This window comes from Heptranchias perlo, chromosome 6 (genome assembly GCF_035084215.1).
Source record: "Heptranchias perlo isolate sHepPer1 chromosome 6, sHepPer1.hap1, whole genome shotgun sequence".
NCBI classification, from domain to species: Eukaryota; Metazoa; Chordata; class Chondrichthyes; order Hexanchiformes; family Hexanchidae; genus Heptranchias; species Heptranchias perlo.
The window spans coordinates 110341929-110363187 of record NC_090330.1 but is presented as its reverse complement, the minus strand read 5'-3'; the positions used below and the strand labels follow the sequence as shown (position 1 = coordinate 110363187).

At 45.9% G+C, this 21259-nt stretch overlaps 1 protein-coding gene across 2 annotated transcripts in view; it reads left to right on the top strand.

Moving 5' to 3' along the window:
• cdc16 (cell division cycle 16 homolog (S. cerevisiae)) overlaps positions 1–21259 on the top strand; it is a 69115-nt gene that overhangs the window by 34832 nt on the left and 13024 nt on the right. For both annotated transcript variants that reach the window (XM_067986632.1, XM_067986633.1), the window contains 3 exons: positions 3010–3162; positions 3837–3900; positions 18174–18235. In XM_067986632.1, the coding sequence (XP_067842733.1) occupies positions 3010–3162; positions 3837–3900; positions 18174–18235 (279 nt within the window). The remainder of the gene's footprint in view (positions 1–3009; positions 3163–3836; positions 3901–18173; positions 18236–21259) is intronic.

The following is a 21259-nucleotide window of genomic DNA, read 5'->3' as shown; positions in this document are numbered from 1 at the left end:
ATTAGCAGCAGCTGCAGTCCAATAAATATATAAACAAACAAATATGTATTGGGAAAAAAATGGGAGCAGAGGTTATGATCTGAAATTATTGAAATCAATGTTGAGTCTGGAAGGTTGTAAAGTGCCTAAATGAAAGATGAGGTGCTGTTCCTCGAGCTTCCGTTGAGCTTCATTGGAACAGTGTTAGAGGCCGAGGTCAGAGTGGGAGTGGGACGGGGAATTAAAATGGCAAGCGACCGGCAGGTCAGGGTCACGCTTGCGGACAGGGCGGAGGTGTTCAGCAAAGCGATCGCCCAATTTGGTCTCCCCAGTGTAGAGGAGACCGCATTGTGAGCAGTGAATACAGGATACTAAATTGAAAGAAGTACAAGTAAATCGCTGTTTCACCGGGAAGGAGTGTTTGGGGCCCTGGATGGTGGGAAGGGAAAAGGTGAAGAGGCAGGTGTTGAATCTCCTACGCACGCATGGGAAACTGCCGTGGGGAGGAAATTTGGTGATGGAAGAGTGGACCAGGGTGTTGCGGAGGGAACCGTCCCTTCGGAATGCTGAAAGGGGAGGGGAGGGGAAGATGTGTTTGGCGGTGGGATTGTGCTGGAGGTGGCGGAAATGGCAGAAGATGATACGTTGAATGTGGAGGCTGGAGGGGAAGAGTCGGACCACCAGCTGATGGAGCACGCAGGCAGGCCACCTGATCCTTCAGGCGGGAGGACCAGTCCATTTCGAGGAGTGAGCCGCATTACCATGCCACTAGCAAGCTGCACAGCCCAAGTGGAAGTCTCGCTGTATATCATTCAGGCCGGCGCAATATCAGAAAATGCTGCAGGAGCTCAGCATGTCACAGGCCATCCTTTTTGTTCTTTCCTCTCCTCCCTCCCCCACCCCCAGCTTTCCCAAGCTCTGTATTTGTTTAAAGACTTTAACATTTTCCAGTTCTGACGAGAGGCCTTCGACCTGAAACGTTAACTCTGTTTCTTTCTGCACAGATGCTGCCTGACTTGCTGAGCTCCTGCAGCATTTTCTGTTTTTAGAATAAAAAACCTCTAACACTGCAGCCCTTTTGTCAGGGGTATAAATAAAATCAGAATCAGCGAAGACAACGGGCATTATGGACACTACACAGAAATACCTGCAAATCAAACCATGCTTTATTCACACAAAGACTAACCCCCCGGCATACAGGTTTATGGAATTAAAAAAGAATTGAGAAGTTCAGGTTAAGAAAGAAATATAAAAACTGACAGTAAAAGCTTCTACAAGTATATAAAAAGGAAGAGGGTAGCTAAAGTAAACATTGGCCCCTTAGAGGATGAGACTGGGGAAATAATAATGGAAAACAAGGAAATGGCAGAGGAATTGAACAGATATTTTGTATCTGTCTTCACAGTAGAAGACACTAATAACATACAAATAATAGTAGAAAATCAAGGGGCAAAGGGGAGGGAGGAACTAAAAACAATCACTATCACTAGAGAAAAAGTACTAGGTAAACTAGGCCGTCTTGCCCAGCGAGAAGGTAGGCGGAGAGGGGTGGAGCTTGGGGCCACAATTTCCACCTTTCACATGGTCCATCTCTCTTCCCTTCCCTTCCTCGACTTCTCTATCTCCATTTCTGGGGATAGGTTGTCAACCAATATCTATTATCAGCCCACCGACTCCCACAGCTACCTTGATTACACTTCTTCCCACCCCGCTTCCTGTAAGGACTCTTCCCTTCTCCCAGTTTCTCTTTCTCCGTCGCATCTGTTCTAACGATGCCACTTTCTTTACCAGTGCTTCCGATATGTCTTCCCCTCCACTGTAGTTGACTGGGCCCTCGACCATGTGCGTCCCATTTCCCGCACTTTTTTTTTATTCGTTCATGGGATGTGGGCATCGCTGGCAAGGCCAGCATTTATTGTCCATCCCTAATTGCCCTTGAAAAGGTGGTGGTGAGCTACCGCCTTGCACTTCTGCCCTCACCTCTTTCCCTTCCTCCCAGAACCATGATCGGGTCCCCCCGTCCTCGCCGTCCACCCCACCGACCTCCACGTTCAACGTATCATCCTCCACCATTTCCGCCACCTCCAGCGTGATGCCACTACCAAAGACATCTGCCCCTCCCCTTTCAGCATTCCGAAGGGACTGCTCCCTCCGCAACACCCTGGTCCACTCTTCCGTCACCCCCAACGCCCGCTCTCCTCCCCCCGGCATCTTCCCGTGCGAGCACAGGAGCTGCAACACCTGCCCCTTCACCTCCTCCCTTCCCACCATCCAAGGCCCCAAACACTCCTTCCAGGTGAAACAGTGATCTAAATTGAATGAATTACAAGTAATATCCTGTATTCGCTGCTCACAATACGGTCTCCTCTACACTGGGGAGACCAAACGCAGATTGGGTGATCGCTTTGCTGAACACCTCAGCTCTGTCCGCCAGCGTGACCCTGATCTCTTGCTATTTTAATTCCCCGTCCCACTCCCACTCTGACCTCTCTGTGCTCGGCCTCTTGCACCGTTCCAATGAAGCTCGAGGAACAGCAGCTCATCTTTTGTTTAGGCACTTTACAACCTTCCGGACTCAACACTGATTTCAATAACTTCAGATCAGAACCACTGCTCCCATTTTTTTTTTCAAATTTTTTTTTGATTTATTGTACTGCAGCTATTGGTAATGGTTCTGCTGTTGCCATTTACAGCTCCTCTAGACCAATCTTTTGTTTCTTTACTTGTCCCTTCCTTGCCTTGCACCATCATCCCTTTTGTCATTTAATCACTCTTGCCCTCTACCCTATCACAGACCTTCCCTTTTGTTCTTTCCTCCCCCTTTCCCCGTCTCTGTATTTGCTCAAAAACTTCAACTCTTTTAACATCTTCCAGTTCTGACGAAAAGTCTTCGACCTGAAACGTTAACTCTGTTTCTTTCTCCACAGACGCTGCCTGACCTGCTGAGCTTCTCCAGCATTTTCTGCTTTTATTTCAGATTTCCAGCATCCGCAATATTTTGCTTTAGATTTTTTATTCTGTTGCCCGCAGGTGTCATTTACCAATGTTGTATATTGGACTTGAGTACGGACTGACCAACAATTCCAAACTGGCAGAAAGGTTTTTCAGTCAGGCCTTGAGCACTGCACCCGAGGACCCTTTTGTACTTCATGAGATGGGAGTGGTGGCTTTTCAAAATGCAGAGTAAGTAGGTTTAAATTTCTGAATTTGTATTAACATGCCCATTTATAAATTACACAACAAACCATGCTTTACTAATTGAATTGAAAATTGGAATGCACAAATAGAGAGAATGTGGTGGGTGGTATATATGATTTTAAAAAGGTGTTTAATTAACTGCCATATAAGAGACTATTTAGAGCAGTGAATGCTTTGCTACAATTGAGGCAGAGACCATAACACCATTTAAAAGAAAACTAAAGTATTTGAAAAGGAAGGATACAAAATGCTAAACAGGGTTATGGGGAAAGAGAAGGGGAGTGGGACTAACTGGATTGCTCTCTCAAAGAGCTGGCACAGGCACGATGGGCCGAATGGCTGAACTTCTGTGCTGTATCATTCTATGAAAATTGGCACTGAGCCACCCAGTGGACAGTCTGTGTAATTACAGCATGACAAGTTTACATAGGCAAAACACGTTATAAATGTGGACATGAGAAATCATTGTTGAGGAAAAAGTTTGACATAAAAAATGTCATAAAGACAGGACAACTGGTGAATGCAGGAAATGTTTGCAGAAATAAGGTCTTCAATATGTTATAGTTGGATAAATTTGTCACGCCAGAGGTTCTGATTCCACAGCTGTCTTTTAATTTGTCGTTCTTTCCTGAGCTTTAATTTCAATAATTGTTTTTCAGCTGGAAGACTGCAGAGAAGTATTTTCTGGACGCATTGGATAAAGTGAGAGCAATTGGAAACGAGGTAAAGTGTATTTTTCATTTCTTTCTGGAACAGCTTTCATAAACTGCGTTTCAAAATATGTCGCCAATTGAGGGTGCCTGGATGTTGCGATCCGTGTAAATCACTGTGCTGAAGCATTGCGCTGCTCAGGCAGAGATCTGTCTCACTCTGAATGTTTGATTTTTGGGCTGAATTGGTTTAGAGGTGATTGAAACGAGTGGGTACAGAATGCAAGTGTCACCCCCCCCCCCCGTAAGAGAATTCACATCTGACACCAAAAGGTTGCAACAATTCTATTTATTGTGTGACAAGTCTTAACATTGATCTAGTCCAGTAATAGTACAAAGAAATAATATTACCCTGTTCTGCTCATGGATTCACGCCTCAGGCATCTACAAGAATATTAGCGTTTAAAACACACTTATAATAAGCTTGGTGGATTGTCCACAGCTGCCTGTCTTTTATCTCACTTGTTCCAGACTATGGAATCCGCAGGCCTCCCTTATCAGTGTCCAAACCCCCTCAAAGCCTTGCTTCTCATCCTTGGAACAGACTGCTCTAAAAACAAGTATTAGAAGCATCCTTTGTTAGCTATATCCTTCTGCCTATGGGTAGTTTAATTTAACCATTTCTGTCTTTATAGCTGTTTGTGTGTTAATGCTTAATCTCTGGTGAGACCACACCTGGAGTACTGTGTAGAGTTTTGGTCTCCTTATCTAAGGAAGGATATACTTGCCTTAGTGGCGGTGTAATAGATTAATTCCTGGGATGAGAGGGTTGTCCTATGAGGAGAGATTGAGTAGAATGAGCCTAGACACTCTGGAGTTTGGAAGAATGAGAGATGATCTCATTGAAACGTATAAAATTCTGAGGGGGCTTGTCAGGGTAGATGCTGAGAGGTTGTTTCCCCTGGCTGTGGAGTCTAGAACTAGGGGACATAGTCTCAAGATAAGATATCGGCCATTTGGGATCGAGATGAGGAGGAATTTCTTCACTCAGAGGGTGGTGAATCTTTGGAATTCTCCTCCCCAGAGGGCTGTGGATGCTCAGTCATTGAGTACATTCAAAACAGAGATCGATTAGATTTTTGTACACTGTGAGGAATCGAGGGATATAGGATCGGGCAGGAAAGTGGAGTTGAGGTAGAAGATCAGCCATGACCTTATTGAATGGTGGAGCAGGCTCGAGGAGCCATATGGCCTACTCCTGCTCCTATTTCTTATGTTCTTATGTTAATCTAATGTCTATAACCGTGAGCTAGTTTCATGTATTAGAATGCCTAACCCATAAGTGAGTGGTTTATATGTTAAAAACACCTACGCTAAACATAAGTTTTTTAATACTAGAAAAAATATCGTAAAAGGCTTAATCTTACACTCGCATACAGAAAAGGTGTAAATAGGTGTTTGCTATTTGAATGAATGTTTAAACAAAAATCCTGTATATAAGTAACTACAATAATTCAGGACAATGTTGAACTTTTGAATACTGTCCAGCAATAGGACAGTGACGGCATTTCAAAGCAATTCTTGGTATGTGGTGCGTCTGAGAGATGTAATAAGGTGCCAGCTAATTGTCAGGTTTTTTTTTCAATGTCATAAGGAAAATATGCGCTCTCCCGCTCTCCTCCTCCGCCACCCCCCTTGTTACCAATGTGTTTGCTGCTCTGAAATTTTCACTCTGCAATTTTTCCGTTTCCCGCTGACTTCTATTCTAACTTCAAACATTCTTCACTACTCGCCATGCTAAAGAGAAACCCAGAGACTTGTGTACACCACAGCAATAAGGTATTAAAGTGCGTTGGCATGAAGGGTTGTGTAGTTAAATAACCTGTCTCAAAGCTCTATTGTAATCGATTCCTCACCCCACAAATCACGGGACTATAATCTAATCTTTTTATTTCAAAGTTACTCCACTCAAATTATCTGTTCATTTTGAAATGCCTCTTGTGCTGTTTTATTAAGATTATTTAATTCAAACTACAGGATAATTCTATTTTTTAAACAAAAACAGGTTTGAATTAACAGGAATGTTAATCAGAGAGAGAGCCTGTAAATTATTGGGTATATTCACTGATTCAATCTCGTCCCTGAAGTATAAATCTCTGATGCCGCAGAGCTGAGTAGTTTATTTGTATCAGTTAAGAAGTGTTCTTGAGTCCTTGATGCAAGGGACACTCAGGAAAATCATACTTTTGAGTCATGATCTCTGCATCGGCCAGTTCACTCATTCATTCACTTTTTAATGGAAGCTTGAAACTTGCTTGTTTGAGACTGAATGGCTGTATGGTTTATCAGTACACTTGCAGCCACTAGACTATTAAAGTAACATTGGAACAGGAGGAGGCCATTCTGCCCATTGAGCCTGCTCCACCATTCAAATAGATCATGGCTGATCTGTATCTTAATTCTGTCTGCCTGTCTTGATTTCCCCAATCCTTAATACCCTTACCAAAGAAAGAGAGAGAGGGGAAAAATAACATTTATACAGCGCCTTTCACAACCTCAGGACATCCGAAAGCACTTTACAGCCAATTAAGTACTTTTGAAATGTAGACCCTGTTGTAATGAAGGAAACTCAGCAGCCTAATTTGCAGTCGGCAAGGTCCCACAAACAGAAATGAGATAAATGACCAGGTAATCTGTTTTAGTGATGTTGGTTGAGGGATAAATATTGGCCAGGACACCAGGGGGAACTCCCCTGCTCTTCTTCGAAATAGTGGCCACGGGATCTTTTCCGTCCACCAGGGAGGGCAGACAGGGCATCGGTTTAACGTCTCGTCCGAAAGACAGCACCTCCGACAGTGCGGCGCTCCCTCGGTGCCGGCCCTCCGACAGTGCGGCGCTCCCTCGGTGCCGGCCCTCCGACAGTGCGGCGCTCCCTCGGTGCCGGCCCTCCGACAGTGCGGCGCTCCCTCGGTGCCGGCCCTCCGACAGTGCGGCGCTCCCTCGGTGCCGGCCCTCCGACAGTGCGGCGCTCCCTCGGTGCCGGCCCTCCGACAGTGCGGCGCTCCCTCGGTGCCGGCCCTCCGACAGTGCGGCGCTCCCTCGGTGCCGGCCCTCCGACAGTGCGGCGCTCCCTCGGTGCCGGCCCTCCGACAGTGCGGCGCTCCCTCGGTGCCGGCCCTCCGACAGTGCGGCGCTCCCTCGGTGCCGGCCCTCCGACAGTGCGGCGCTCCCTCGGTGCCGGCCCTCCGACAGTGCGGCGCTCCCTCGGTGCCGGCCCTCCGACAGTGCGGCGCTCCCTCGGTGCCGGCCCTCCGACAGTGCGGCGCTCCCTCGGTGCCGGCCCTCCGACAGTGCGGCGCTCCCTCGGTGCCGGCCCTCCGACAGTGCGGCGCTCCCTCGGTGCCGGCCCTCCGACAGTGCGGCGCTCCCTCGGTGCCGGCCCTCCGACAGTGCGGCGCTCCCTCGGTGCCGGCCCTCCGACAGTGCGGCGCTCCCTCGGTGCCGGCCCTCCGACAGTGCGGCGCTCCCTCGGTGCCGGCCCTCCGACAGTGCGGCGCTCCCTCGGTGCCGGCCCTCCGACAGTGCGGCGCTCCCTCGGTGCCGGCCCTCCGACAGTGCGGCGCTCCCTCGGTGCCGGCCCTCCGACAGTGCGGCGCTCCCTCGGTGCCGGCCCTCCGACAGTGCGGCGCTCCCTCGGTGCCGGCCCTCCGACAGTGCGGCGCTCCCTCGGTGCCGGCCCTCCGACAGTGCGGCGCTCCCTCGGTGCCGGCCCTCCGACAGTGCGGCGCTCCCTCGGTGCCGGCCCTCCGACAGTGCGGCGCTCCCTCGGTGCCGGCCCTCCGACAGTGCGGCGCTCCCTCGGTGCCGGCCCTCCGACAGTGCGGCGCTCCCTCGGTGCCGGCCCTCCGACAGTGCGGCGCTCCCTCGGTGCCGGCCCTCCGACAGTGCGGCGCTCCCTCGGTGCCGGCCCTCCGACAGTGCGGCGCTCCCTCGGTGCCGGCCCGGAATGTCAGTGGTGTTATGTTTGGAGAACCGTGGGGTGTGACAATAATACTGGATATAGCGGGACTGCTGGATACCAAGTCAGCTTCTCCTACTTCCAGTGCTGAACAGAAATAAATTTTACTACAACAACTAGCATTTATAAAGCCCTTTAATGTAGTAAAATGTCCCAGCCTGGGGCCTTGGTCCTTTCACAGAGGAGAAAAGGAGCAGTTGCTGTGCTTTTGCAAGAGGACCATGAGAGGCGACTGAAAGCTACAGTTTATGGCATGTGCTTTGAGAAGGCTTATAGAGAGGAGACCATTCAGACCTTTTGAGCCTGTTCGCCATTCAGTTAGATCATGAGTGATGTGTATCTTAACTCCATCTACCCGCCTTGGTTCCCTAACCCATAATACCCTTGCCTAACAAAAATCTATCAATCTCAGTCTTGAAATTTTCAATTGACCCCCAGCCTCAACAGCTTTTTGGGGGACAGAGTTCCAGATTTCCACTCCCCTTTGTGTGAAGAAGTGCTTCCTGACATCACCCCTGAATAGTGATGGGGAAGCTTTTAATAACGATAATCCGGGACAAAATTAATAGTCACTTGGACAATTGTGGATTAATTAAGAAAAGCCAGCACGGATTTGTTAAAGGCAAATCATGTTCAACTAACTTGATTGAATTTTTTGATACGCTAACAGAGGGTTCATGAGGGCAATGCGGTTGATGTGGTCTATTGGACTTTCAAAAGGCTTTTGACAAAGTGCCACATAATAGCCTTGTCATCAAAGTTGAAGCCCATGGAATAAAAGGGGGCTGTGGCATCATGGATACGAAATTGGCCAAGTGACAGGAAACCGAGAGTAGTGGTGAACGATTGTTTTTCGGACTGGAGGGAGGTGTACAGTGGTGTTCCCCAGGGGTCGGTGCTGGGACCACTGCTTTTTTTCTATATATATATATATTGACTTGGACTTGGGTGTACAGGGCACAATTTCAAAATTTGCAGATGACACAAAACTTGGAAGGGTAGTGAACATTGAGGAGGATAGTGATAGACTTCAGGAGAATGTAGACAGGCCGGTGGAATGGGCGGACATGTGACAGATGAAACTTCACGCAGAGAAGTGCGAAGTGATACATTTCGGTAGGAAGAACGAGGAGAGGCAATATAAACTAAATGGTACAATTCTAAAGGGGGCGCAGGAACAGGGAGGCCTGGGGGTATACGTGCACAATTCTTTGAAGATGGCAGGACAGGTTTTAAATACGGTTTATAAAAGTATTCGGGATTCTGGGCTTTATAAGTAGAGACATAAGGCATGATTTTGACCCCGAGCCAGGAACGAGGGCAGGGGGGTCAAATTACAGACGGGAAACCCATTCGTACGGGTTTCCCGGATGTCCTTATGATTTTGATGTAAGGACGTCTTTTTTTTTGTTGGTTTCCCGTCCGACTGTACGGCTGATTGACAGGCTGGTCTCAGTCAGACAAGAGACCAGCCAGGGAGAGAATGTCTTCAGACAAATCTTCAGGTAAGTCTTTGTTTGTATGGATGGGGGGGAATGGGACTGCGCAGGGGAGTCAATCACGGGGGTGGGGGGTGGGTATCGGGATCGGGGGTCCGCGATTGTTGGGCGGGGATCGGGTTCTGCGATCATTTTGGGGGGTTGGGGGAAGGCTGGGGGGTGATTGTAAATAACTGAGGCTGAAGCACCAATCCTTGCGGTACCCCACAAATTACAGCCTGCCAACCTGAAAATTACCTGTTTATCCCTACTCTCTGTTTTCTGTCTGTTAACCAATCCTCTATCCATGCTAATATATTACCGCCAACTCCATGAGCCCCTATCTTGCATAACAGTCTTTTGTGTGGCACCTTATCGAAAGCCTTTTCGAAATCCAAATATACTACATCCACTGGTTCCCCTTTATCGACCCTGCTAGTTACATCCTCAAAAAAACTCTCATAGATTTGTCAAACACTATTTCCCTTTCGTAAAACCATGTTGACTCTGCCTAATCATATTATGATTTTCTAAGTGCCCTGCTACCACTTCCTTAGTAATGGATTCCAGCATTTTCCCAATGACTGATGTGAGGCTAACTGGCCTGTAGTTCCGTTTTCTCTCTCCCTCCTTTCTTTAATAGCGGGGTTACATTTTCTACCTTCCAATCTGCTGGAACCGTTCTAGAATCTAGGGAATTTTGGAAGATCAAAACCAATGCATCCACTATCTCTACAGCCACCTCTTTTAGAACCCTCGGATGTAGGTCATCAGGTCCAGGGGATTTATTGGTTTTTAGTCCCATTAGTTTCTCAAGTACTTTTTATCTACTGATAATTACTTTAAGTTCCCCACTCTTATTAGCTCCTTGGTTCCCCACTATTTCTGGTATGCTTTGTGTCTGCTACTGTGAAGACAGATACAAAATATTTGTATAATGCACCTGCCATTTCTTGATTCCCCGTTTTAATTTCTACTGTCTCAGCCTCTAAGGTTTACTTTTGCTACTCTCTTCCTTTTTACATACTTGTAGAAGCTCTTACAATCCATTTTTATATTTCTTGCTAGTTTACTTTCATATTCTAATTTCTCCCTTTTTATCAGTTTTTTTTTGGTCGTCTTTTTGCTGGTTTCTAAAACTCTCCCAATCCTCACTCTTCTTGACAACATTATAGGCCTCTTCTTTTATAATCTAATACTATGCTTAATTCTTTAGTTAGCCATGGGTGGATCACTTTTCCTGTGGAGTTTTTATTTCTGAATGGAATGTATATTCGTTGAGAATATTAAAATATTTCTTTAAACATTTGCCATTGCTTTTCAGCCGTCTTACCATTAATTTAATTTCCCAATCTACATTAGCCAACTTGCCCCTCATACCTGTGTAATTGGCTTTATTTAATTTTAAGATCACCCCTTAATCTTCTATGCTCGAGGGAATGCAAGCCAAACGGTCAGGAGGGAGGTGGAGGGTTTGAGGACCGAGTTCCGTAAGAGTCGGCCTGAGGCTGTAATCTTCATAACAAAAACTACTGCACAGCGGAAGAGGTTGGAGCAGCGACTCTCCGCAACAAGCTACACCACAGTCGATGTTCTGGGAAATAAGGAAGTTATTTAGTGATAGTGTTACGGCATGTCTTGTGTTTTTTCATACCCCATTAATTATATAATTATGCCACTCCCATTCATTTTAATAGGAGATTATCAGGTTCCAATTCTGCAAGTCATCTCCACTGTGTTTTATGTAATGTGATATCTCACACCTTGTAACTCATTTCATGCAGGAAATTGATAAAGTTGCTTGTTCATCGTGAGGCTGCTAGAGATGCACTTGCAGGAATTTGCATAACACGTACCATAAGATATATAGTGATTGGCTTACTTGAATACTGTCAGTCCTACCAGTACATTTCTTAAAGTGACCTGCCATTGCAGTACGTTTCATTCAGGTACTATTTGACGCTCTCATTGCTTGTAGAGATTCTCGCTGTGCTTGTGATGCCTTTCCAGTATCTTGATATGTCACAATGCAGTGGTTTGACTTGATGCTTAAATGTACAACAGCAACAACTTGCATTTATATAGCGCCTTTAACATAGTAAAAGTCCCAAGGCGTTTCACAGGAGCGGTTTTTCAAATAAAATTTGATAGCGAGCCACATAAGGAGATATTAGGACAGGTGACCAAGAGCTTGGTCAAAGAGGTAGGTTTTAAGGAGTGTCTTAAAGGAGGAGAGAGAGGTGGAGAGATTTAAGTAGGAAATTCCAGAGCTTAGGGCTTCCACAGCTGAAGGCATGGCCGCCAACGATGGAGCGAAGAAAATCGGGGAGGTGTGCAGAGGTCTCGGAGGGTTGTAGGGCTGGATGAGGTTAGAGAGATAGGGAGTGGCGAGGCCATGGAGGGATTTGAAAACAAGGATGAGAATTTTAAAATCGAGGCGTTGTTGGTGCGGGAACCAATGTAGGTCAGCGAGCACAGGGGGTGATGGGTGAACGGGACTCGGAGCGAGTTAGGATATGGGCAGCAGAGTTTTAGATGAGCTCAAGTTTACGGAGGGTGGAAGATGGGAGAGCGCCCAGGAGAGCTTTGGAATAGTCAAGTCTAGAGTAACAAAGGCATGGATGAGGGTTTCAGTAGCAGTTGCGCTGAGGCAGGACTGGAGACGGGCTATGTTACGGAGGTGGAACTAGGCAGTCTTGGTGATGGAGCGGATATGGGGTCGGAAGCTCATCTTGGGGTCAAATTGGACATCAAAGTTGCGAACAGTCTGGTTCAGCCTCAGACAGTGGCCAGGGAGAGGGATGGAGTTAGTGGCTAGGGTACGGAGTTTGTGATGGGGACCAAAGACAATGGCTTTGGTCTTCCCAATATTTAGTTGGAGGAAATTTCTGCTCATCCAATACTGGATGTCGGACAAACAGCATGATAAATCAGACAGTGGAGGGGGAGAGGGAGGTGGTGGTGAGGTAGAGCTGGGCGTCGTCAGTGTACATGTAGAACCTGACCAAATTGCCAATTCATTAACTTGTATTTAATTTTTATGGAGTTTTCTGATGGAATTCCACCTGTTTGTGTTTCCTTTTGTAATTGAGCATCCCAGAAACTATTCGGTGGATATTATGAACTGGTGCTGAATTAATACTCACTAGCCTGAATTTTCCGATTGGTCACACCCAATTTAAAATGGGCGGGCACTTCAGTTTAATCTTAATTTGAGGGTGGAGATATTCTGCGTGTCCCTCCTGATGTTCAGGGTGTGTAGAACATTGGTTCTTTATTGTGCCCCAGTCCACTTAGCATCCAGGGTTGCTAGTGGCAAATAGAAGGAACTGCCATTTAAAGGATACACTAATGTTAAATGAAATGTATTTCAACCATTTCTTGACTTTTTTTCTTACAAAGAAAATAGGAGCAGGAGGAGGCCATTCGGCCCTTTGAGCCTGCTCCGCCATTTAATATGATCATGGCTGATCCTCTATCTCAATACCATATTCCTGCTCTCTCCCCATACCCCTTGATGCCTTTTGTGTCTAGAAATCTATCCAGCTCCTTCTTGAATATATTCAGTGATATATTATTGCTGGCGTTTGGGTTCTCACGGATCTTTGCGTCAGCCAGCACAACCTGATTGGCTGCAGTCGTTAAGGTGCTGTCAAGCATATCTGCCAAGCCCTGGTACAGCTAGCCTGTGACACTGGGTCAGCAGAGAGCCGGATGCAGAGCTGTGCCCTCTGTCGCTAGGGTACCTACAGATACCTTGCAGCATAGGGGCTGATGCAGCTATTGACGGTATCAGTCTGTACTGCAGTGCTGACTTATGTGGATGGGCACCCTCGTCACAACCACCTTATGCAGTAACACCTCTACTTCAGCAGGCGTCAAACAGGGCTTGGGTTCTGGGCTTCAGTCTCGAGCTCATACCTTAGATTTCCTTTCCCTTCATTTTTGCCTGTTGCCTTTTAGTCCTCTCGGCAAAGCTGCTAATGTTTGAGTTCCTCCTTTTGAGTCTTTCCTGATACTTTCAGAAGTTTTGTCACCCTATTCTATCACGTTCCTTCCAAATTTTGAATCTGCACTAGATATTCCCTCTGATTCAACCTCACCGGGCTGTCCCGAAAGTGGATCCCACGTCCCCTATATCCCAGCGTTTACCTTCACTGTCCAATATTGAGTAATATGAGTGTGACTCCGGGCAATAACTGCGAAAACCTGCATTATACTAACTGGATCCCGATCTCGTGCGCGTCTCCAATATCTCGAAAGGTGGGCTGATTCATGCTTCAGTGAGACGAAAACAGATGCAAATCAACAAACTGGTTTATTTTACAGTTGAGTGAACGAGCAAGAAAGGACCTTCTATTTCACAACCTCATCCCAAGAAAGTGCTTTTTGAAGTGTAGTCACTGTTGTAATGTCGGGAAATGTTGTAATGTAGAGCAGAGTAACATTTATCCTAAATTTCAGCATAGTGCGACTTAATTTCTTTCTGACTCCTGTTAGAATCATAGAAAGGTTTCAGCACGTAAGGAGCCCATTCGGCCCATCGAGTCCGTGCCGGCTCTATGCAAGAGCAATCCAGCCAGTGCCAGTCCCACTCCCCCGCCCTTTCCCTGCAGCCCTGCAAATTTTTTCCTTTCAATTACTTATCCAGTTCCCTTTTGAAAGCCACAACTGAATCTGCCTCCACCAACCACCCCACCCCCCCAACCCCGGCAGTGCATTCCAGATCCTAACCACTCGCTGCCTATTTGAAAAAAATAAAAAAAATTTCCTCATGTCACCTTTGGATCTTTTGCCAGTCACCTTAAATCTGTGTCTCCTGGTTCTTGACCCTTCTGCCAATGGGAACAGTTTCTCTCCATCTATTCTGTCTAAACCCTTCATGACTCTATCAAATCTCCTCAACCTTCTCTGTTCCAAGGAGAGCAAACCCAGCTTCTCCAGACTATCCACATAACTGAAGTCCCTCATCCCTGGAATCATTCTTGTAAATCTCTTCTGCACCCTCTCTAAGGCCTTCACATCCTTCCTAAAGTGCAGTGCCCAGAACTGGACACAGTATTCCAGTTGTGGTCGACCAGTGTTTTATAAAGGTTCATCATGATCTCCTAGCTTTTGTACTCTCTGCCTCTATTTATAAAGCCCAGGATCCCGTATGCTTTTTTAAGTGCATTCTCAACCTGCCTTGCCACTGCCAATGATTTGTGCACGTATGTCCCCAGACCTCACTGTTCATGTACCTCTTTGAGTTGTGCCCTCTAGTTTATATTGCCTTTCCTCGTTCTGCCTACCGAAATGTATCACTTCGCATTTTTCCGCGTTAAATTTCATCTGCCAGTGTCCGCCTATTCCACCAGCCTGTCTATATCCTCTTGAAGTCTATCACTGTCCTCCTCACTGTTCACTACACTTCCAAGTTGTGTCAAGAATTTGTGTCATCTGCAAATTTTGAAATTGTGCCCTGTACACCCAAGTCTAAGTCATTAATATATATCAAAAAAAGCAGTGGTCCCAGCACTGACCCCTGGGGAACCAACTAATTATCTCCCTCCTTCCAAAAAACAACCGTTCACCGCTTCTCTCTGCTTCATGTTACTTAGCCAATTTTGTATCCATGCTGCTACTGCCCCCTTTATTCCACGGGCTTCAATCTTGATGACAAGCCTATTATGTGGCACTTTATCAAACGCCTTTTGCAAGTCCATATACACCACATCAACTGCATTGCCCTCATCGACCCTCTCTGTTACCTCATCAAAAATCAAGTTAGTTAAACAGAAAAATTTGTCTTAACAAATAAAATAATTAATACTCCACACTTTCCCTGATAGCTGGCTAAATATTCACTTTTCTGGTCAGCTTTTCCTCTGTCCCTGACTGGTTGTATCTTAAAATGAAAGCCTTTTCTCTTGCTAGATCTGACTCCATTCCCAGGGCTTTCTGAACTGTGTTTTTGTTCTCCAAGCTGGTCAGGAAAGCCATCAGCTTGACCATGGCAACATAAAGGATCCATGGCTTTATAAACAGAGGCATAGAGTACAAAGGAAGTTATGCTAAACCTTTATAAAACACTGATTATGCCCCAGCTGGGCATCACACTTAACATAGGATCAGGAGTAGGCCATTCAACCCCTCGAGCCTGTTCCGCCATTCATTGAGACCATGGCTGATCTGTATCTTAACTCTATCTACCCGCCTTGGTTCCGTAATCCTTGCCCAACAAAAATCTATCAATCTCAGTCTTGAAATTTTCAATTGACTCCCAGCCAGGACTCTCCTACCAAAGGAAATACTTTCTCTCTATCTACCCTATCAAATCATTTAATCATCTTAAACACTTCAATTAGATCATCCCTTAATCTTCTATATTCAAGGGAATACAAGCCCAGTCTATGTAATCTGTTCTCATAATTCAACCCTTTTAGCTCTGGTATCATTCTGGTGAATCTGCGCTGCACTCCCTCCAAGGCCAATATATCGTTCCTGAGGTCCAGTGCCCAGAACTGAATGCAGCCTCCAGTTGGGGTTTAACCAGAGAACTGTACAGCTGTAACATAACTTCCACCCCTTCGTATTCCAGCCCTTTTTAGGAAGGATGTTACGGCCTTAGAGAGGTTGCAGAGGAGATTTCCTAGAATAATACCAGGGATGAGGGACTTCAGTCATGTTGAGACACAAAGAAGCTGGGATTGATCTCCTTAGAGCAGAGAAGGTTAATGGGAGATTTAATAGAGGTGTTCAAAATCATAAAGGGTTTTAATAGAGTAAATAAGGAGAAACTGTTTCCAGTGGCAGCAGGGTCAGTAACCAGAGGACACAGATTTAAGGTAATTGGCAAAAGAACCAGAGGGGAGATGAGATTTTTTTATTATATTCGTTCATGGGATGTGGGCATTGCTAGCGAGGCCGGCATTTATTGCCCTTGAGAAGGTGGTGGTGAGCCGCCTTCTTGAACTGCTGCAGTCCGTGTGGTGAAGGTTCTCCCACAGTGCTGTTGGGAATGGAGTTCCAGGATTTTGACCCAGCGACGATGACTATTAAAGTAGTGAGTTGTGATGATCTGGAATGCACTGCTTGAAAGGGCGGTGGAAGCAGATTCAGTAGTAACTTTCAAAAAGGAATTGGATAAATACTTGAAGGGGGAAAGATTTGCAGGGCTATGGGGAAAGAGCAGGGGAGTGCAACTAATTAGACAGTAAGTTTGCAGATGACACCAAGATTGGTGGCATTGCGGACAGTGAAGAAGGTTATCTAGGATTGCAATGGGATCTTGATAAATTGGGCCAGTGGGCCGATGAATGGCAGATGGAGTTTAATTTAGATAAATGTGAGGTGATGCATTTTGGTAGATCAAATCGGGCCAGGACCTACTCCGTTAATGGTAGGGCGTTGGGGAGAGTTATAGAACAAAGAGATCTAGGAGTACAGGTTCATAGCTCCTTGAAAGTGGAGTCACAGGTGGATAGGGTGGTGAAGAAGGCATTCGGCATGCTTGGTTTCATTGGTCAGAACATTGAATGCAGGAGTTGGGATGTCTTGTTGAAGTTGTACAGGGCATTGGTGAGGCCACACTTGGAGTACTGTGTACAGTTCTGGTCACCCTATTATAGAAAGGATATTCTTAAACTAGAAAGAGTGCAGAAAAGATTTACTAGGATGCTGCCGGGACTTGATGGTTTGACTTATAGGGAGAGGTTAGATAGACTGGGACTTTTTTCCCTGGAGAGTAGGAGGTTTAGGGGTGATCTTATCGAAGTCTATAAAATAATGAGGGGCATAGATAAGGTATATAGTCAAAATCTTTTCCCAAAGGTAGGGGAGTCTATAACGAGGGGGCATAGATTTAAGTGAGAGGGGAGAGATACAAAAGGGTCCAGAGGGGCAATGTTTTCACTCAAAGGGTGGTGAGTGTCTGGAACGAGCTGCCAGAGGCAGTAATAGAGGCGGGTACAATTTTGTCTTTTAAAAAGCATTTGGACAGTTACATGGGTAAGATGGGTATAGAGGGATATGGGCCAAGTGCAGGCAATTGGGACTAGCTTAGTGGTATAAACTGGGCGACATGGACATGTTGGGCCGAAGGGCCTGTTTCCATGTTGTAAACTTCTACGATTCTATGATTCTTTCAAAGAGCTGACACAGACACGATGGGCCAAATGGCCTCTTTCTGCGCAGTATCATTCTATGATTCAATGACCATTATCCCTTTCCTCTCCCAGCGGATGGCCAACGGGACTGTCAGTTAAATTAGTTCCTGCCTCTCAGGTGTGGGTTCCTTGAAACTAACTCCAGCTGAGCTCAGTCCCTAATGTGAATGTTTGCTGGGATGTCTTAGTGACTTCTGGTGTCTCAAGTTGGAATGGGATGCAGGAGGCACCATTCTGGATAGATGCTTTTGTCTGAATCCTAATCCACATCTCCCAGCATTACTGTTCAGAGAATTCGACTCGAGCAAATTGTAACTTTAAAACAACATTTTAACGTAAATAATACCATGATTCACGGCAAAAAGTTAGTATTTCTAGAAACTTGACAGTGCCCATCCTGTTAAATTTGGCTAACACACAATTTTCTGCTCCCACCGTTAGTGTGTTCCCTGCCCTCGTCCATGTCTGCACTGAAGCTATGCTGATGAGCTGACCACTGAAAACTGGGTATAAACAGGACACTTCCCTCTGTCTGTCTAATCATTTGCTCTGAACTGCATCCATATTGGAAAATCTAAGCTGCTGCCTCCTCACTGCAAGTACATGCACAGGCATCTCAATCTAGTAGGTTTCTGCTGCTGCATTAAGTGTGTAGGGAGTTCTCATTTGTTGTAACTGAGTAACGTGAAGGTTTTTTTTGCAGGTAACTGTTGATAAATGGGAGCCATTAATGAATAACCTGGGACATGTATGCAGGAAACTCAAGTAAGTACCTCAATGTGGCAAAAACATATAGTGTTCATGTGAGATGCCAGTCCTCTCAAGTATAGAATCATAGAAGGGTTACAGCACGGAAGGAGGCCATTCGGCCCATCGAGTCCATGCCAGCTCGATGCAAGAGCAATCCAGCTAGTCCCACTCACCCGCCTTATCCCCGTAGCCCTGAAAATGTTTTCCTTTCAAGCACTTATCCAGTTCCCTTTTGAAGGCCATGATTGAATCTGCCTCCACCACTCCCTCAGGCAGTGCATTCCAGATCATAACCACTCGCTGTAGAGGTGATGCATTTTGGTAGGAAGAATGAGGAGAGGCAATATAAACTAGAGGGCACAATTCTAAAAGGGGTGGAGGAACAGAGGGATCTGGGGGTATATGTGCACAAATCGTTGAAGGTGGCAGGACAGGTTGAGAAAGCAGTTAAAAAAGCATACGGGATCCTGGGCTTTATAAATAGAGGCAGAGTACAAAAACAAAGAAGTCATGATGAACCTTCATAAAACACTGATCAACCACAACTGGAGTATTGTGTCCAGTTCTGGTCACCACACTTTAGGAAAGATGTGAAGGCCTTAGAGAGGGTGCAGAAAAGATTTACTGGAATGATTCCAGGGATGAGGGACTTCGGTTTTGTGGATAGACTGGAGAAGCTGGGGTTGTTCTCCTTGGAACAGAGAAGGTTGCAAGGAGATTTGATAGAGGTATTCAAAATCATGAAGGGACGAGACAGAGTAGATAGAGAGAAACTGTTCTCATTGACGGAAGGGTCAAGAACCAGAGGGCATAGATTAAAGGTAATTGGCAAAAGAACCAAAGGTGACATGAGGAAAAACTTTTTCACACAGCGGGTGGTTGGGATCTGAAATGCACTGCCTGAGGGGGTGGTGGAGGCAGATTCAATCATGGCCTTCAAAAGGGAACTGGATAAGTACTGGAAACGAAAAAATGTGCAGGGATAGGGCGTGGGAGTGGGACTAGCTGGATTGATCTTGCATAGAGCCGGCGCGGACTTGATGGGCCGAATGGCCTCCTTCTGTGCTGTAACCACTCTATGCTCTGCCATGTGTCCGCCATTCCACCAGCCTGTCTATATCCTCTTGAAGTCTATCACTATCCTCCTCACTGTTCACTACCCTTCCAAGTTTTGTGTCATCTGCAAATTTGGAAATTGTACCCTATACACCCAAGTCCAAGTCATTAATATATATCACGAAAAGCACTGGTCCTAGTACCAACCCCTGGGGAACACGACTGTACACCTCCCTCCAATCCGAAAAACAACCATTCACCACTACTCTGTTTTCTGTTACTTAGCCAATTTTGTATCCATGCTGCTACTGCCCCCTTTATTCCATGGGCTTCAATCTTGATGTTAAGCCTATTATGCAGCACTTTATCAAACGCCTTTTGGAAGTCCATATACACCGCATTGCCCTCATCTACCCCGTTACCTCTTCAAAACCGCATTGCCCTCATCTACCCCCTGTTACCTCATCAAAAAAACCCTATCAAGTTAGTTAAACACTATTTTCCTTTAACAAATCCACGCTGGCTTTCCTTAATTAATCCACACTTGACCAAGTGACTGTTAATTCTGTTCCGGATTATTGTTTCTAAAAGTTTCCCCACCACTGAGGTTATACTGACTGGCCTATAGTTGCTGGGTTTATCATTACACCCTTGTTCAAAAAAGGGTGTAAATATTTGCAATTCTCCAGCCCTCTGGCACCACCCCCGTATCTAAGGATGTTTGGAAGATTGTGGCCAGTACCTCCGCAATTTCCACCCTTACTTCCCTCAGCAACCTAGGATGCATTCCATCCGAACCAGGTGACTTATCTACCCTAAGTACAGCCAGCCTTTCTAGTACCTCCTCTCTATCAATTTTTAGCCCATCCAGTATCTTAACTACATCTTCCTTTACTGAGAATCTGGCAGCATCTTCTTCCTTGGTAAAGACAGATGTGAAGTACTCTTAGTACCTCGGCCATACCCTCTACCTCCATGAGTAGATCTCCTTTATGGTACCTAATCGGCCCCACCCCTTTTATTACCCATATACTGTTTACATGCCTGTAGAAAACTTTTGGATTCCCTTTTATGTTTGCTGCCAGTCTATTCTCTTACTCTCTCTTTGCCTCTCTTATTTCCTTTTTCACTTCTCTGAACTTTCAATATTCAGCCTGGTTCTCACTTGTGTTATCAACCTGACATCTGTCATACGCCCCTTTTTTCTGCTTCATCCCACTCTCTATCTCTTTTGTCATCCAGGGAGCTCTGACTTTAGTTGCCCTACCTTTCCTCCTCGTGGGAATGTACCTAGACTGTACCTGAATCATCTCTTTAAAGGCCGCCCATTGTTCAATTATAGTTTTGCCTGCCAATCTTTGATTCCAATTTACCCGGGCCAGATCTGTTCTCATCCCATTGAAATTGGCCCTCCTCCAATTGAGTATTTTTACTTTAGAGTGGTCCATGTCCTTTTCCATAGCTAATCTAAACCTTATGATACTCTGATCACTGATCCCTAAATGTTCCACCACTGACACTTGCTCCACTTGGCGCGCCTCATTCCCTACAAACAAGTCCAGCAATGCCTCCTTCCTCATTGGGCTGGAAACGTACTGCTCAAGAAAGCTCTCCTGAACACACTTCAAAAATTTCTCCCTCTCTTTGCCCGTTATTATTATTGATATCCCAGTCTGTATTCGGATAGTTGAAGTCTCCAGTTATCACAACTCTATGGCTTTTGCACCTCTCTGTAATTTCCCTGCAAATTTGCTCCTCTATATCCTTCCCACTAGTTGGTGTCCTATAAAATACACCCAATAGTGTAATGGCACCTCTACTGTTTCTTAACTCTAACCAGATAGATTCTGTCCTTGACCCTCCCGGACATCCTCTCTCTCCAGCACTGCAATATTCTCCTTAATCAATACTGCCACAGAACCCCTCTCCTTTCTTCCCTTCCCTCTCTTCCCTGAACACCTTGTATCCAGGAATATTTACTAC